Source organism: Uranotaenia lowii, chromosome 2, assembly GCF_029784155.1.
Source record: "Uranotaenia lowii strain MFRU-FL chromosome 2, ASM2978415v1, whole genome shotgun sequence".
Lineage (NCBI taxonomy): Eukaryota > Metazoa > Arthropoda > Insecta > Diptera > Culicidae > Uranotaenia > Uranotaenia lowii.
Window position 1 is genome coordinate 263,317,739 of NC_073692.1, and position 19,835 is coordinate 263,337,573.

General features: G+C 33.5%; 1 protein-coding gene across 1 annotated transcript in view; it reads right to left on the bottom strand.

Annotated features, from left to right (window-relative positions):
* Positions 1–1,029: 1,029 nt before the first annotated feature.
* The window catches only part of LOC129742596 (uncharacterized), a 54,675-nt gene continuing 35,869 nt past the window's right edge, over positions 1,030–19,835 (bottom strand). Inside the window, exons 2-5 of the mRNA XM_055734516.1 lie at positions 2,107–2,216; positions 1,888–2,003; positions 1,688–1,816; positions 1,030–1,591 (exon numbers count right to left, since the gene is read on the bottom strand). Of these exons, the coding sequence (XP_055590491.1) occupies positions 1,030–1,591; positions 1,688–1,816; positions 1,888–2,003; positions 2,107–2,216 (917 nt within the window). The remainder of the gene's footprint in view (positions 1,592–1,687; positions 1,817–1,887; positions 2,004–2,106; positions 2,217–19,835) is intronic.

Here is a 19,835-nt window from a genome sequence, read left to right on the forward strand (position 1 = left end):
AAATTTGTATGGGAAATTTGAAATGCATGCCATTTCGTGAAATCATGACAAATTTAGATTGTTTATGTTGCGTTAGATTGTAAAATATCAGATTTATTTAATATTTTCTCAAAAGTTAACTAAAAACAATCTTATCAAAATTGTGGCAGAATGCTCGCCAGACCACATGTTTTACGCACAGATTTTGTATGCTGATTACTTTGGAGAAAACCCGATTATAGAAACGAAATTTCATTCCTTCTATTTGCCGACTCCCAAATTACGATAAGAATGCATAATTATAACAAGTTTCGTCCTTATTCAAGTTTAAAAGGTGCACCAATATTCTATTCGAAAAAATCGTCTGCCGCCATATTTGTCGCAATTTCTGCCAAGAAATTGAATTTCAATGCCAATTTTAACACGTTCGTCGCCACGCTCATTTTGGTAGTTTTGCTAGCCGGGCCCAAAGAAATTTTCAGAGAGAGAAAGCAAAGAGGGAGAACTCGCATATTTGAAACGTGTGGCGAAGCTGAGCGGTAAACTCAAGTAAGAGAGCGTCACCTGCTTTTTGATGTGACGGGGCCCCCCAGGAAATACACCCGTCTGCCGAATATGGGTGACGTGGCGACGAACGTGTTAAGGCGTTTTACCTATAAGTATATCAAAAAGTGTATTTCAAAAAGCAAATTTCCGATAAGTTAAGCAATAACAAATGATCATCAATCTAGCTGTACGAAATAATTAGCGCCCAGGGATGAAGAAAGTGACACTTGATGTCTTGAGCAACATTGTTCAGTGGAACTAGTACAGATTTGAATGATTGAAAATATACTGTAAAAAGATAATTGGCCGAAAGAAGAAGAAGAGAATTGTTTCTTCCTCTTTGCCAGGCTAGCTCAGGTCGTTCTAAGCAAAAGCAATAAATTTAAACATGTCATTACATTTCTCAAACAAATTATTGATGGTCAAGCCACCCTTTTTATTTTGCCCTCAGGCTCATACATCTGATTATTTATGGTGTGTGAAAGCAATGGGTAAACAGCTGACTTACGTGCATTTCACTGGATGTTCCGGACTCGATTCGTCCCAAGAATGACGATCAATTGGTCGGTCATCGTTGACCCAGAAATCGCAGAAACCGCTCGGGTGGCGAACGCAGCAACAATTAGCATTTGGATGTCCTGACAGCATACTTGCGGTTGCGGCAGATTGCCTTCTTCGGTCGACGACGATTCTCTGGCCTGCGTCAAGGCCGAATCGTTCTCCACCGGCAGCCGTCGGCTTCGATTCCGTGCAGCTTCTACCCGGATTGTTCCGGAAAATCACGAACCGTTCCTCTGATACTCTCGACCACTGTCGAGCACTTTTCTGGTGAAATTCTCCTCCGTGCAATCCGGATTCTTCCGGAATCCGTTTCCGGTTCCCTCGAACTCCTCGACCACTGTCGAATCTCCGTCTGGTACCTTGTAGCGATGAATTCCGGCTTCTCCGGAAGTCCTGCGATTCCTTGATGACCATCGACCACTGTCGAACTGCTTTCTGATGCTCTTCGGTTCCCGCTTGTTTCCGCACGCGTACTGTTGTCCGCTCGCACACCGTTGACCAACTCCTGGGAGAAAAAGAGGAAGAAAAGAAGGGGAAAAAGAGAGCCCTGCGGCATCGACGCCGTCAGCGATTGAGCACAACATATTTCGCTTTCTCTTACCCTTTTGTTAAGGGGCTCTCGGGGACTTTTTCCCTTCTATTTGCCGTTTCAGTGGCCAGATTTAGTTTGTACTTTTTCTTTCTCTTCTCCGGGTGATTGGTTGGTTTATTCCCGGGCTTTCGTCTCCAACTAATAAACGTGGAATTGGAGGAGTTTTTTAATAAAATTTGCTCGAGTGCAAATTGGTGCTTTTAACTCACCTCTGCGGATTCCCAAAGTGGCCAAACTCTTCGTGACCGTTTTCCCAACGGCTTGGGAAACCTTTGCAGGCTGTACGACTTGGCACACAGCCGTTCTCGGCTTTATTTCTCCGCTCCTGAGACGAGAATTAGAGGCAGAGGAGGAATCGTTAGAACGAGGTTCTGTGGCCAATTTGCCAATTGCAATCAAAGCTCAATTTCACTTTTTTGTTCGCTTACCGTTGCTTTATCTGATGAATCTTCCCTCTTGGTCGATTGTTCACGGCGCCTCTGTGCCTTCCGGGAAGATTTGCAACCACGTTTCTCCCGTTCTGTGGCTTTGTCGTCGACTATAGGGGTAAGATTGCGGAATTATCAAGTGCTCGCAACTTGATTTGCGTTTAAACTCACCAGTCGTAAGATCCCGCAGGTAGCAGTCTGCTTTTTTAATTTTTCACGGGCTTTAGATGGCCAAATCGCGACGACAAAACACACCGCACTTATCGCGAACTTTTTTCTTTGTCGAATGACAGTCAACGGAAGCGGCAAAACTGAGCATGTGTTGGTTTTATCTTGATGCATTTTCCTCATAGCGCAGCTTTCTTGCGGATGACAACAGTGCGGTTTCATTTTTCTTCAGGTCGGTTCACATTTTTCGTCTACACGGAGCGAAATCCTTCGAAGTTTTCATCATTCGATGAAAATTGTTTTGTTTGATGACATGTTATTTATCCGAATTGGTTTATTGAAGACAAAATAAACCAAGTATAATCTTATATGTTACAATACTTTCTATATAAAAAATACCTATTTTACTTATAGAAAAAACGTTGAAAACATTTAATTTATTAATAAAGTGTTGCAATTTTCTTTTATATATTTTGTTTTATTAAAGGCATTTAAATTCGTTTTTCAAATAATTTAAACTCCAAAAAAATTAATGGAAATTTTTTCTCTTATATTGAAAGCAATGTCATCTAAACGCTGTGTTAATTTCATAGCCTCAAGGGGACCAGACAGCTTTACGTTACTAATTACGATTGGTACCCACCAAAAATAATATGGATAATTTTTGTACCCACTGTCTCCATCGGTTCACAAAATTTTAGTACACGGATCTGCAGTTCTTGAGAAATATCCTCTTCCCATAGGAATGATAACAGAAGAGACCCAAGAGAGCAGAAACAAATAAGTTAGAAATTATCGTGAACATCATGCAAGAAAATTTAATCGTCTAGCAAACATACAATATGTATTCTAAAGATTAATGCTTACTTCAGACAATTTTTAACTAGTTTTAGGCTTTTCAAACAAATAGAAGACGTTGATAACTAAATGTATGGAATTTCTTATCAAACCTTAACAGATAAACTAAGAAGTTTTGTTACTTATACTGCCCCTACTCGCATAACAGTCCCATATGAAAAAAACGAGCAAGCGAGAAAATGAGCTTTTTCTGTTTTGGAATATATTTTAAAATTATGACCACAGCTTTCAGCATAAACAAAAATCTTTTGTTGGAATGTTTTCTAGGTTGTCATGATAAATCGTAGGACATAAAATTTCCAAGATTTGCCTTTTATTACGACCCGGAGCACCTTTTTATCCGTTATGGGACTGTTATGCGGGTATATGCGAGACTTTTTCAAATCTACTCGCATAACAGTCCCATGCCGAATATACATATTTTCATCTACCATTGTACTTTTTTCCTAAATTAAATCTTCTTTAGAAATGACTTTGACTATCATTCTAAGGTTTTCCACCGAAAACAAACCTTAAAAATAAACTAAATTCGAAATTTCTAGAACAAACTATCTTTTTTTATTGTTTTATATTGAAGTCCTATGTCAAAAAGGACGAACTGTCCGGTTAGATGAAAAATGACGATAATGCATATGGGACTGTTATGCCAGTTGGGGCAGTATATTAGTAACCTAGTGTTGATGTTGTATAGTTTATGTTACGATTTTTCTACTAAAAATGCTTTTTTAATAAGCAAAAAAAGCATTTTCAATCATTCAAATCTGTACTAGTTCCGATTTCCCCGCTAATTTCAAATGGAAATAGTTCCGCTTATCATCAAAAATAAACACAAAAAAGGTGGTGTTGCGAAAATGTGCACTTTTCGATGGACGAGCCTTACAAAATTGCCAATAAAATACACTAAATGCTTTCTGTAGAGCTTTAGTAACTTCTAAACCCATCATAACGTATGAGACAATTGTAGATCGTGGCTTGTTACAACTTTGTTTCATAGACAGCGAACCATTTTATCCAATTTACAACGGTTCAAAAAACTGTTTTTTTCAAGAAATTTTTTTGACTTTGACTGTAACTCCTGAGGGTGATGTGATAAGACTTTGACATATTCAACAAACTTATGTATTTCAGTACTTCAGATAAGACTTTGTCAAAGACATGAAAGCCCTAATTTGAAAAACAAAAAAGTTAGCATTTTTATCTCGCTATCGGTCGACCTCTCGGCAAAAATTTTGATACTGGAATATGCTTCATGTAAAACTGAACAATGTTGCTCAAGACATTAAATGTCTATCTTTTCATCCCTGGGCAATATTAATTTCGTACAGCTAGATTGATGTTTTGCACCACTGTGCACTGTTGTCACTCAGCTGGATTTCAACAGATTTCTTAAAAATTTTGTGTTTCAGAATCGTCTCGTCAGTTCCGAAAAAAAAAATTTTCTTGTGAAATTAAAAAGTTTCCTTTTTTTGTGACGTGAATGCACTCCTTTGCGACTGTTGTTGATGGCTATTTAAGAAAAACTCCATGAAATATAAACCAATTATTTGTTTCATTTTATATAAAACATGTCCATAATTTTTTTCGTTTTTTTCATCCGTGGGTTTTTGTGATTTTAATTGTTGAAATTATTGACGATGTTGAGATTTGTTGATTCGAGAACAGATAAAAATCAATTGTTAGCGGTACAAGCACGTGGAGTTTGTCTGTTGCTTAATCCCTACAAAACGTACGTCTCGGTGGTCGAGTGGTTAGCGTGGTAAGACGTTAGTCGCTGGTCCACTGATGGCATGGGTTCGATTCCCATCTCGGTACTGGGTGTTAAATGTTAATCTTAAGTTGTCCACGTCATTTATTCAGTCTGTAAAGCCTAAATCGGCTAAGACGGTGTATGTCTTTAAAAAAAAAGAATCAAGTCTAAGATAATTTACAAACGATGATTTTTACTAAATTAATATCTTATGTAGGTAGATATTCCAGAACTATGAAAATGAAACAAAGATGAAGCAAAAATTCTCAATCGATTTTCGTCTTTCGTTGTGCTGGACGATATAATGTGCAGAGATGATATGAAAAGCTGCTGCACTTTAAAACAATGTTTAGAAGTCGCCCCCATTCTCACTTCAAATCCTGCATCCGACAGCGAGCGGCAGAAAATGGTGTCCCCTTTTGGGGAGCTGCCAGCGAGCCAGCCGAACAGCTAACAAAAGGACAATCTCCTTTACCAGGTGTGTCCTTGATTTTCAAACCGGTCATCCGGAAATGACATTGGGTCGGGTCGTGAAATTTAACGTGGCCTCGTAAAAAATACATAAAAACTCTATCGCAGATACTGAAGATATAAGTGATATAACTGTTAGTTTCAAAATCGTTTCTGTTGATTTCACTAGAGTGAAAAAATAGAAATGCGAAACGAATTCCGTTTATTTGAAGTTTTGATCTTTTGGTTTTTAAATAATTAAGTAAATTGAAAAACATTCAGAATCTTTAATGCATACCGTAGAATAACACCCAGTGCGATAATTTTTCGGTATTTTTAAAGTTAGGTAAAATTTACTGACTTGTAAAGACTGATTTTTAGCTAATTTTAGTTTTCTTTAGAAATTAATTGTGATGTATCTTCGAATTTTTCTAATAACAATTTTTCATTCATTCAATCAATGGTTTGTTTCTTTACAGAGACGATTAGAATGGTATTTAAAGTAAAAACTGCAACCCAGCCAAGATTCTGATCGCATGTTGGCCGTTTTCTCTGCATAGATTTAGGCGCTATATACTCACTGTTCATTCGAAATTGAGATAACCATATTCATACAATACGTGAGCCCTAGCAGCTACGGATCATTTATTAGGATACAGTCTTCTAAATTTATGCATCATAGATCGTTCACGTCCGACAAGGAATTTCAATACATTTTAAAGATCTATAACTTACTTTTTTTCGGGGCAACCTCCAACTGCTGATTTATCGATAGACGCATCCACTGCTCCTGTGGATGTTATTTATGCATACAATTTCCGACTTTTTCCACGTGACGATTCCCTCGAAGGGTCCAGGCAGCAGCGGTATGTCTGGCTCGATTTGGTGTGAAATTTACAATCTTCGACACCCGAAGATAACAATCTTCGATATATTTAGGTTAACTATAGCGCTTTTCTGCGGCGAACTGGAAAGCAATAATGAAAAGCGATAAAGAATTTTTTGTGCATTTAAAGTGAATATGAATACAAAATTATGCACCGAATCTTGAATAAGAGATTCAAATGAGTTTAACTTTTCAGTTGTAGTTCATTCGAAACCTAGCTTGCTCCTAGGAGTAACCCTTATTTACATAGGAGTAAATACCTACTAACTTATCATCTCTCGAAGCTGACTTTAGCAGAAGCATACAAACAATAAAATACATCACTTGTCCTGGTGAAATGGAAGCACTTAGTTGGAAACGATTTGGTTCAAAAAAAAGGTTCAACTTTTCAACTTTGCCTATGTGAAAATTTTACGAAAATTTCATAAAAAATTTGTTATATGATTTGAATTTGTTTCAAAAGAGCATATTCACTTAGTCCTGCAATGCCCTGATATTTTCAACAAAATATCAACAAAACTAGTTGATTGATCACATTACATCTAATTTTATGTTAAACGTTGTAACGAACAAAGACATTTGAAAAATTTTGCAATCAACCATCTGGCTTTAAACTGTTTACTACTGTAAGTGTTGCAAAACTTTCAGGTTTTACTTAACCTTCCAAAGCCGTTCGTAAAATATCCGTTTCGGGGAAATTTTAGTTGTAGTTTGATTTCGTTCTACTGGATGCAAATGTTAACCGATTTATATGTTTTATATTCATACTGTAGGTTATTTATTCTAACTACTCAAAATTTCAAAATAAGGTCGGTATGTATTACCAGAAACTGGTTCAGAAAGTAAAAAGTCCGAAAAATCAATTTTATTTTCAAAATACTCATAACTTCTGACAGCGTTTCTGTATTTCAGTGTTTAATTGATGTTTGAAATTGTCACGAATCCATCTATTCGACAATGTATAGACATGCTGGAGTCCAATGAAAGTTTTGACCGCTAGCTCTGATTTTCCGGTAGAAAAAAAATCATTCTTAAAAAAACGACACCCAATTTTAGCTTTGCTTAGCTGTATTTCATTTTCCAATAAACCGATTTTCGAAACTTAAATTTTAATTTTTTTTCGTTCATTTGATCATTATTTTCAAAGAACATATGTACTTGGTCTGTCAAAATTCCCAGTTCTTCAGTAGGATATTGGAATGATGATAAAATTGTTTTAAATGAGCGCTTCGGGTCATATTGACCCGGATAGCTTTGGAGGGTTAAGAGGACCCCCTTGGGAAACATTTAGATTAAATGAAAAAATGGGACCAAAGTTTCCGCAGTTTACGGTACCGTAATCCGGGGTAAGATTGATCACTTTTTTCAGTATTTTTCGATTATTGTTTCTGTTAAGGAGAATGTGGCATGTTTCATATTTTTAAAACCAGTGCTGGACTTCTATGAACGTAAAATATGGTTGCAGAAATTTATTAGACTACTTTAAGTTTGATTTAAAAATCGATTTCGTCTTTAGAATATGATGCTTTTGGGCAACATTGATCAGTCTCTATTTGACGATTTTTACAAGTTTTCTTGATCCTAAAGGATACAAAACACCTTCATAATATTTACAAATGCTAGTTTATCAATTTTGCCTTACTTTTTAACGTTTTTTTTTTAAACATTTATAATCGAAAATAGAACAATGATGCTGCATACATTAAGGGGCAAAACTTATAACAATTGCTAAATAGTTTTAGAATTTTACCATCACACATTCTCCTAGGCCCCCCTATTTCTATTTCATTTTTTTCTTCAAAGTTAACCATTTGAGAGGGTTCGTATCCATTTTTCCAATACGGTTTTACTCTGGGAAAACGTCTTTATTTTTTAAATATAAAAAATTATCATTAAATGACTATAAAAATAGCACTATAACTATACATTTACAAAAAAAAAGTTGTTCGTTAACTTTCAACAACCCGTTTGCTTCTAAATACTTTTTGGTATCAACAGGAGAGCTGTTTGTTTGAGAGCCTTAAAAAAATAGATACCGTCAACTGGGGCAACATGCAACATTTTTCAACTTAAATGGCTTCTAAAATCTTAATGCCTACAGATAATCATACCTCTTGTACATCAAAAGTTTTAAGGTTGATGGAACACCAAATTTAGGTAGTCAGAAAAATTATTGATTTTACCAGTTATTTTTGAATTTTCAAAAACATGCGATTTTCACCCTACTAAGGCTATGATCATTTAGTATCCGGGCACTTTATTTCGGTGATAACTACGTTATTAGAGCTCGGATATGCAAAACTTTAGCAGCGTTGTGTTGGTTATGAAAAGGACTATCTTGCCTATTTTTGCCAGATTTTTATGTTAATGAGTGTTTGAGATATTTACGATGCAAAAAGACATGGTAAAAATAATTTTGCACAAATTTGAGCCTTTTGCGCATATTGCGCCTCGAAAATTCTTCATTGTCGACTTGAAAACTCATAAACTGACGATTTTTTTCTGATTCTTTTTTGGACCGAATGGGTAAGAAGTATAAAGCGCCACTCTAGAATCCACACGAAGTTAAAATCAAGCATCGGAATGGAACCTTTGATCTTAAATATGGTTAAAAAGTCTATGGTTATTGGGGATAACTAAAAGCAGATCCCTTAAATAATGCAATTAATCCATTTCCGTCAGTCAAAAAGTGTTGTCTGACTAGTAGACACCAAGTAAATAACTAATAGTGAACAGTTCCTTAGATTGCAATATGGGCAACCGGTTTTTTAAGCAATGCGACAGATGTCTCTGATGGACGAAGAAATTTATGATAAACCCGGATTTATGAGATCAAATTTCTCGAGATGCCTACTCATGAAAAGGTTCCAACCAGATTCCAATTGCTTTTTCCAGGTGAGTTTGTGTAAAATATCATGATTTTGCAAAGTTTTTGCTTCTGTGGTAAAAATAATAGATGAATACATGACTGACACAAGTGTGCAAAGATAAAAAAGAGATTTTATGAAAAAGTAAGAATATTTCTTGAAATCATTGATAAATATTTTTTTTTATATTTTTATATTAAATGTCATATTTACACCTTCATTTGCTCCATAGAAAGTTTTGCGATCAAATGAATAGTTTTTAAGATACAAGCGTTTGTAACTGCCCGGATACTAAATGATCATAGCCTTAAGAAAAAGGGGTAAGTTGCAACCAACTCTGTAATTAATGAAAAATCAATTGAAAACGTTTGAAAATTTAAAGTTTTTTATACATTTGTGATGTCATAACGCATAAAGCACCAATTACAGTAGTTTTTGGTTATATTCCAATTAAATTTTACATTTTTTCTGTCAAAAATGTTTTTAAGAAAAAAAAAGTGTTAATCTGCTGCATACATCTAGGGGTAAAAAATACTATAAAATATTCTATTATCTTAAATCATGTAAATGAATCTTTGAATGGATGAAATTTTAATGTTGAAAAACGCATAATGCAAAACAATCATATTCCAGCATATGGAAACGCAATCTATGAGATTTAGTTTTGGTTTGCATTTTGTTGCATTTTGCCCCAGTCAGCTAACTGAATCATAAAAATATTTGTTTAAAAAAATTTGGTGATTGTCCGAAAAATATTTATACACCAACAGTGTTGGTATTGTATAATGAAAGCAATATAAAGTTTGTAGGTGATTTTATTAAGCCAATCCGTCATACGAGGTAAAGTTTTTTACGGCATCGAAAAATGTAAAAATTTGTACATCTATTGCTCGATTTTTTACATTTTTTATGAGAATCAAAAACTTTGAAAAAAACTCTTTCACGAAGTTAAAAACTATGTCATCATCAATTTGTTATCATTCAATGATGTCATCATCAATTTGTTATCATTCAATGACTTTATTACAGTTGAAGAGTGTTGTGGTATATAAATGTTGCATCTAACCCTGCTTTTGCATGATGCCCCGTTTGACGGTACATAAGATTTTGGAATTACATTTTTACTAACAGAAAAAAATTTCAAATTCAAACCATATTTTGCTTATTTGATACACAAATAATAGGCTTTCAAACGTAGAAAACAGTTTTCAAAAATTCAAACTTTAGGCTGAGTTATTGAAGATTATATGGAAATATTTATTGTTGGTCAAAGTTACCCCGTTTTACGATACCTCAAATATAAATAAGATTCATTGTGTGGAAGTTCAACTTTTATCCTTAGTGAATGTATAGTTTGTGTGCAGTTATTGTTGTATTATGAGGTAATTTTTTTTTATATTTAAGAAAATACGGACAATTTCCCAGAGTAAGCCAGTTTAAGACAAAAGGCTAGAAACCCTATCAAATTGAAAAGTTTGAAGGAAAAAAATAAAGGAGAATAGTGCGAGGGGCAAGGGAATTGAATGAAGACAAAATTTCATTTGTTTTTGTAGTTAAAATTTTATAAGTTATGTTAAAAAATTTTGCCCCTGATTTATGCAGCATCATTGTCCATCTTTCGATTTTAATTGTTGTTCGGCCTTAACACATCAAGGACCGCGTTGTTTTTTTTTTTTTTTTTTGAGACCGCGAAGAAATCTAAACCAAGGAACACTGAAATTCAGCATCTCAGAATTGGACTTGGAGGCACTGAAAGTGTTGTGTTCAATTTTGTAGAGTTTCATGATTAATGTTATATCAATTAAGTGGGTTCCGAACTACCTTAGCAATTGATAGACTAGCATTTTTAAATATTATGAAGGGTGTTTTGTATCCTTTAGGATCAAGAAAACTCGTTAAAACCGTCAAAATAGAGACTGATCAATGGTTGCCCAAAAGCATTAAATTCTAAAAAAAAAGAAATCGATTTTTAAATCAAACTTAAAGTAGTCTAATAAATTTTTGCAATCATATTTTACGTTCATAGAAGTCCAGTACTGGTTTTAAAAATATTAAACATGCTGCTTTCTACTTAACAGAAAAAATAATCGAAAAATATTAAAAAAAAGTTACCAATTTTACTCCGTTTTACGTTCTCTTGATTTTTGGTGTAACAAATTAAAAGTGCCTTTTCCATATTTTAAAAGAGAATGTCAAAAGCCATTTTTCAAAGGAAATGAAAAATAATTCGACTGTATCTCTCCTAGAAAAAAAAAAACCAGTCCAAGCTTTTCAATTTTCAGAAGCAAGCAAATCGATCAAGTGACTCTAATACGGCCAAAGCCTCCAGTCCTGAAAACGTGACTTATTGCAGACGACTTTTCCACCAATTGAGATGGAATCTCACACAAAGTAAGAAAGCATAGTATAATGTCTCTCATCGCGATTGAATACTTCAACTTTATCCCCCCGGCAGCTCAAATGGAACAAGGGTAATCTTCAATCTAAATGAAAAATCCCCCCAGACTCTCCCCAGCTAGCAGCCGGAGATGATGAGCTGAGCACATTTCTTGTACGAAAGTTATGAAGCTTCCAGCGATATCGAAGTTTTGAAGAAGGCAGAGAGGCAAAGTGAAAAAAAAAAATCTCTAGCAGTAGCAAACTATTCTTTCGGATCTCGTCCGATGCAACAGGGAAACAGAAGTGAAAATGACGTATTAATGGTACCCGGAGGAAATTCTGAACTTGGCAGTGAAGCAGCAGCAAAGGCAAATCCAGCTGGTAGGAAGAACTAGGCACTGAGATAGGAATCGATTCCGAGCCCGGCCATCAATTGGTTGGTGCTGTTGATAAAAGTTTGCACTTGAAATATGCCGGGGGAACTTGACCGTTCTGCACTGGCAATAGTCGATGATTTCGAGTTATGAATGTAAAATAAGTAAAGTTTTTCACCAATTGACGGCTATAATGATCGCCTTTGAACTGAATTGTTACAAATTTAGGCTCGATTTTTTATTATGACTACTTAAAAGTCGGTTTACTGGGAGTTTTTTTTGTTAGTGAAATTCAGTTCATCGCCATTTCAGTAGTGGAAACTGAACTGAAAATTTGAATCGAATTAATAAGTAAGTTAAATTCTAGCCAGCGAATTTATGCGATTGCAAAATTTTTAATCAGCTAGTGCATAGGTCGGCAACCTGCGGCTCGCGAGCCGCATGCGGCTCTTTGGATGTATAACTGCGGCTCTTTAACTGAATGTGTAGACATTTTGAAAATCCTCGAAATTTTCTAGAGTAAACCGACGCAACATAAGTTTTTCTTCAGGTAATATTTCCCAGGATTAAAAAAGAAACCAAAAAAAAAACAATTATAAAACAAATTAACAGCATTTTGTCAGTAGGAAGTTTTCCGTTGAATTTGTGTTCTTGGTTTTCCTAATTTAATCGGATTAAAACCGAGCATTTTTCATTCGATTATGAAATTGAGTTTGTTTTTCTTGAATTGAATAATTTTATAATAAATTTACTTCACCACCATTCTGATTAAATATGAATATCAGATGATGATTCTAATAATGCTTTGAATACTGATAATAATTGTTATATGTATTAAAATTTCTTTCTTAAAACTTTTTGTTTTTAAATTTTTCAAATATTGAACTCCATCTCTCAAAATGCCTTTTCAAATCCATGGAAGCATTTAACAAATTTTCAAAAATTCAAGTTCTTTGTTCTTATTTTGAATATGAGTTTAAGTGAACAAAATTTTCAAGTTTGTTAAAAAATATTTTTGTAACCTGGAAGCTGAATGTTGGATGTAATTTGAGAATTTCATATATAATATGAATATTTTTAGGTTTTTATTCGAAGGAGCAACTTTATTTAGTAAATAATCACTTTATTCAATAAACTTTAATATATCTTCTTACAACTTTTTTTACAATTATTTTAAAAATTTCATGACTGTTATACAAGTTGATTTTGATTTCTAAGTTTTTATCAGAATTCTGGTCTTGATAAGTTCTATGAAGCGATGATCAAAACAACGTTAAAAAAACTAAAATTTGAGTTTAAAAAATCGATTTGATAAAAAACGAAATACAGCGAAGCAAAACCAAGTCTATTATGATGTAAGATTTATTATTGTACCGGAAGATCCGAAAAAGCTATCTAAACTTTCATTGGACCCCAGCATATTTCTACATCATCGGATGAATCTATTCTTAACGATTCCAAAAATCTAAGATGCACTGAAATAAGCAAATCTGTCAAGAATTAAAAGTATTTTAAAAATATTTTGTTGGCTGTTTGAAATATTTGAAATTGTTTTGTTTTGAAACATTGAAAAATAAATAAATTATTCACACGACGTATCTCATATCATTAAAAGCGGTTAAAATTTTCGGCCAGGGAACCGCCAACAAACTACTATAATGCTTAACATTACAAATTCGCAAGCGAAAACTGAAAATTAATTCAACAAATTAAAATATTTTTTAGAAAGAATCAAATAGATTAAGATCCAAATCACTAATTGTATAAAAATTTAAAATATGAATTTGTAATTAGATTTCATAGAAACTTTGACAGAAGGATCCATGATATATTTGAGACTCAGGGGTTAAGACGTTATTTCATTAGTTTGGAGAAGAAACAACTTGAAAGGGCTACGATTTTGAAAAGAATTGAGAATCAAAATTTAAATTTTCGTTATCGAAAAATATAATTTTTTTCTTGTTTTTATTTTACCAGAAATCTAAATGAGAACTAGAGAGCTGAATCGGAATGCTGTAATGAAACAAATTAAAGAAATTTTAATAAATTTTATTAGTTAATTTTATAACAAATTAACCTCAGTGGCTTCTAACGGACGTTTAAAACCAAATAAATTTCAGGCTTATTTGTAGAATTTGAAGAAAAAAAAAATATTGACAAACCATCGTTAAGTTATTTTTTCAAATTAATATACCTCTTGTAGTATGCAATTTTTTTACATAAAATTTTCGATGCTACTTTTCAATAATCCAACCAAACACATTGAAAGTCTATTTTTTATCTGAGAATAGGTGTTAGGAAAGAATTGCACCTAAGTTTAAAATTATAAATTTTATCAGGTCACAATGGCAAATCGCCAAAACGTTGCTAAGCTATACTCGTTTTGAAAATGTTTTGATTCAGAAGGAAGATAATCGCTTCCATTTGCCGATAAATCAACGAAAATCTGTAGCGATGTGAAAAAGGATAATAAAACTGAGTTCACATTAGGATGCAATGTATCTTAGCGATCACCACTATTTGCAGTAAAGATGAAATGAAGTGCGGCTCTTTCAAACTTGGAAATTTCATTAATTTGCAATTTTGACTCTTCTGTCTCAAAAGGTTGCCGACCGCTGAGCTAGTGGATAAGAAAGTTCCGCTAATAATTGGTAAACTAACAGACAATTGCTACATCATTTTAAGGCCCTAGTAAGAAGTTTTTTTTATTCTGTTTAGGCTATGAATCCGTTGAGAACTATTTTTCGTCAATAATAACTTCGGAAATAACTTTATTGACCCCTAATTAAGCAATTTTTGACAAAAAAAATTTTTTTTTCAATTTGAATTTGAAATTTTAAACAGAAGGTACAGTACCGTTCATAATTGTATAGAAATTGGAAGCACGCGTACTGTCACTTCTACTTTGAATTTACATAACTTTTTACTCTGATGATATTTTTTGATCAAATTTTCTGCGTTAGATAGATCAACTATCACACATTTTAACCAAAAAAAAATGAGCTTTCTGGAGTTTGTGTGGCCTGAAATACAGTAGTTCTACGAAAATCGGACTTTATGAACGTTTACCATTCAAATTCAAACTGCAATATCTTAGAAAATACGCTACATTTTTTATTGAAATTTTGCAGAGTATTTGTTGAAATATAAAGCTATCGTGTCTGAAGTTTTTGAAAAGTTCTATCGATGGGATAAAAAGTTACACGAAGTATAATATTCCAGGCATGAACCTAAAAATACGATTTCTGTAGAATTTTGGACGATTCATGAGAAAAATATCGTTTTCATCCACAAATTAGTCAAAAAATGTCTTGTAAAAGCAATGAAGAAAAGATAAAATGGAATAAACGATCAAATCGTGTTTTGAAATCAGAATCTTGCGATATTGTTTTGATTTTTCGGTTGAAATAGATTTACTGGTTGGTAAACATAAAATATGATTTTTCTATGGAAACTTCGTTCAAAATTCTATAGAAATCGCATTTTTAGGTTCATGCCTGAAATATTGTTCCTCGCGTAACTTTTGATCTCATCGATAGAACTTTTCAAAAACTTCAGACATGCTAGTTTCATATTTCAACAACCACTATGCAAAATTTCAATAAAAACTGAAGCCTAGTTTCTGAGATATTGCAGTTTGAATGGTAAACGTCCAAAAAGTCAGATTTTCGTAGAACTAATGTATCTCAGGCCACACAAACTACAGAAAGCTCAAATTTTTTAGTAAAATAGTATGATAGTTCATCTATCTAATGCAGAAAATTTCATAAAAAAATATCATCAGAGTAAAAAGCTATGGAAGTTCAAAGTCGAAGTGACAAAGTGTGTGCTTCGAATTTCTATACAATTATGAACGGTACTGTACATAATTTAGCTAAAAATGTCGAGAACATATTTGGGCTCGTATTCAGTAGAGGTTTTAATTCAGTTAATTCGTCGTTATCTTAGTTCAATTGTTTTTATCATCATTAGATTGTGGACAATGTCTTTCAAGTTCATTCCGGAAGGTTCTAGATCAAATTTTTCATTGCAATTATCGTAAAAAAACCTACCGTTCCGTCAAACGGGGTATCATGCAGCAGCATGGTTAGATGCAACATTTGTGTACCACAACACTTATTAAATTTTTATTTTAATATAATGTAATAAAGTTATCATTTGATTATACAAAAATAATGATGACATAATTTCTCTCATCGTAAGATGGTTTTTTAAAGATTTTGAATATAATCGAAAATTTAAAAAAATCGAACACATTTTTACATTTTCCGATGCCGTAAAAAACTTTACCCAGTATGACGGATTGGCTCACGTACAAACTTTAAATTATGTTATTATCCTACACCAACATCGTTGGTGTTATAATATTTTTCGGACAATCATCAATTTATTTTAAAAAAAATATTTTTGTAATTCAGTTATCAGTCTGGGCTAAAATGCTTCGAAATACAAATCAAAGATTCACCTTTTAAATCTCGTTTCCATATGCTGAGATGTGATTGTTCTGCATCACGCGATTGTTTATATCAAAATTTCATACATCAAAACATTAATTTTTATTATTTCAGTTAGAAGAATTTAATGTTATATTTTTTACCCCTAAATGTATGCAACACCTTTATGCTTTTTTCCTAGTAAAGCATGAATCACGAAAAATCTGGACGCATTAAAAATGGTCTATCTTGGTGCTTTGTGAACGAAATAAAAATGTTTTGTAAACAAAATGTAGGGTTTTTATTGCACTTCAAAGGAAAAATAAGAAAAAAAATATTTCGATGCTTTTTGATGAAATTTCGAACTTTTTGTCGAGAACCACTCATCATAGTTTGGACTCCCTATTCACTGACCTCAGCGGCCATTTTGTTCCACTATCTCTTCACCTCTGTTGCTTTCCGAGTCGTCCTACCATTCTTCTTCATCTTCTGCTTGACAATTGCCCAAAATTTTTCGATAGGGCGGAATTGAGGGCAGTTGGGTGGGTTGATGTCCTTTTCGACTAAATCCACCCGTTGGCCCGATACCACTGTACATACCTCTTAGCTATAGTGGCAGCTTGCCAAATCTGGCGAAAACTTTACTGGTCCTTTGTGAGATCTAATGTACGAAAAAAAAACGTTTTTCAGGCACTCCTCCTTGTACATTTCGGAGTTCATGGTCTTGTTTATCACAAAAACCGGGGTTTTTCGTCCGCAGCTGCAAATACCTTGCCAGATCAAACACTTTCTTGCCAACTTATCGGCAAAAACGAATTTGAACTTGGCGGGGACATCACCCCGACCAGTGGCTTTGTAAAATTTTTGGCAAGAAAGCCGCCCAAAATCAGATTTCACGATTTTTTAACCAGAACACGTCGGTTTTTTGACGTGGGTGTTCAAAATTAATATTCGCCCCGCGGCTTCCATTACGTGTAACTTTATTGGAACAAAACAAATCGTAATGAAATTTTCAGCACTGATAGAGGAAACATTTCCGAACAAAGTACTGTCAAAACATTCCAGATCCGACAACTAGGAGCGCTATGGTATAATAAACAGTGCATCCAGATTTTGGATGATCCATGCTTTAGGGTTGAAATTGCATGTTTTTATAAAATTAAAAATAACTGATGAAACCAATAATTTAACGGCCTACGCCAATTTGATCTCCCACAACCTTAAAACTTTTGATGTACAAGCGGTATGATGTGTTTTGTGTTTTTAAAAGCCATTGAAGATGAAAAGTGTTGCATGATGCCCTATTTGACGGTACTAATTCGAATAATTTTCTGCCATTTGGCAACGAAAATAATGAATTTTGTCTGATTTGTCAAAAAATTCATGTCGTAACTCTAAAGTCTGGAAAAGTCTGGAAGAAATGGCAATAGCCTGGAAGTCGAGAAACATAAGAAAATGTCTGTCAGAAGTCCAAAAAGTCCGGAAGATCCAGACACAATCTGAAAGGTTGACATCACTGATTGTCAATTGCTTGAATTATAAGACTTTTGCGAGAATCTGATTTAGCAGATAAAAACTGGCTGCCAGTTTTTTTTATATTTTCTAGCCGTTACGTAAAATTGTTTCAATCAAAATCATAAATCTTAGTAGATTAACGTAATCTACATGAAGTAGATTCAATACTCGGGATAAATAAATACAAAAATGGGGTAGAGATATTTAAATTCTGGGCAAATGTTGTGGTATCCTGATGAGCGAGGTAAAACTGTGACAATTTAGAAATAACAAATACCGTCAGACGGAGCATCATGCAACAGCGGGGTTGGATGCAACATTTATATAACACCAGACTGAATCAATTTTCAATTTAATCTATTGTAATAAAGTTATCTTCCAATGATATCAAAATGATGATGACAAAATTTCTCGCATCTTAAGCTAGTTTTTTAAAGTTTTTTTTTTATGTTTATATTAAATTTGAAAAATCGAGTACAAATTTTAACGTTTTTCGATGCCGAAAAAAACTTTACCCAGTATGACGGATTGGCTTGATAATATAACCTACAGACTTTTAACTGGTTTCCTCATGCTATATCAACACTGTTGGTGTAAAAATATTTTTCAAACAATCACCCAATTTTTTTAAATAAATATTTTTATAATTCAGTTTGGTGTCTGGGGTAAAATGCAACAAAATACAAATCAAGAAAACACCTTGTAAATCTCGTTTCCATGTGCTGGAATATGAATGTTTTACATCACGCGTTTGTAAACATTGAAATTTCTTTCATCCAAATATTCATTTTTATGATTTCAGCTTGTAGAATTTTTCGTAGTATTATTAAACTCCTAAATGTATGCAGGCTTTTTATTTTCAGAAAAAATATGAAAATTTGTTATTACAGACCAACAAATTACTGCAATTAGTTGTTTTCATGCGTAATGGTCTTTAAGGCATCGCAAATATACTAAAAACTACAAATTTTCATACATGTTCATAAGATTTTTCATTAAAAACAAAGTTTGTTGCAGGTTACTCCATTTTCTGAGGAGGGTGAAAAACGCATGTTTTCAGAAAATTAAATTAATTAATGAAACCAATAATTTTCCTAACTACGCCAATTTGATGTCCCATCATCCTTAAAATTTTTTATGCATAAGGGGTATGATTACCTGTGAACATAAGTTTGAAGTTGAAAATTGTTGCATGTTGCCCCAAGTGACGGTACCTTAGTTATTTCGAAATGTTTTTTTTTTCAATTTTTATTTTGTGTTATGTGATTCTATAAGATGAGTTCTTGTAGTTTTGATAGATTATTTCTTTGATAATCGTTCCGATTTCAATTTCTAAAATATCAGAATCAGAATTAGTTATGTTCTTGTTGATGGATGTCAAAGCATTAATCATTTGTTTGGTGGCTTGTTGAATCATTTCAGCTGTAGTTTTCTCTAGCTCAGTAGTTTTTTATGGGTTTGATGTAATTGGTTTCGTTGGGTATTCAACGTTTGCAGTTGTTGTTAGTTTTGGTGTTTGTATTTCAGTGTATTTGGGCCTTTGTTTCCGGGTATTGATGTTTTTAATTACGTTTCGGTACTGAATAACTTGATTGTTTACTGCTGGTCTAATACCTTTCATTGTCGTACTAGGACGTTCCATTTCCGCGAATGCGTCGGTAGACTGGAGAAGAGAAAATTCGTTGGATGTTCTGGGGTAATATTCATTTGCTTCTAAAAAGGTCATTTTGTTAAGAGCCATTATTTTGTTAATGTTTTGTATTCTTTTCTTTTCAGGACAGTCTTTGGAGTTTGGGAGATGTTCTCCTTTACAATTTTTACATTTCGGTTTGTTATTTTTACAATCTATGTGATTTTCATCCATTATATTTCCGCAATTCTCACAATTTCTCTTCCTTCTTCAAGCGTTTTCATTGGGGCCTATACGCCAACAGTTTTTACAGATTCGGATTGGGTAGATATAAAATTCCACTTTACTGTTAACACCGTAGATTTGAATTGATCTTGGCAAATCTGATCCTTCGAAGGTAAGTTTTATGGATTGAATATTAA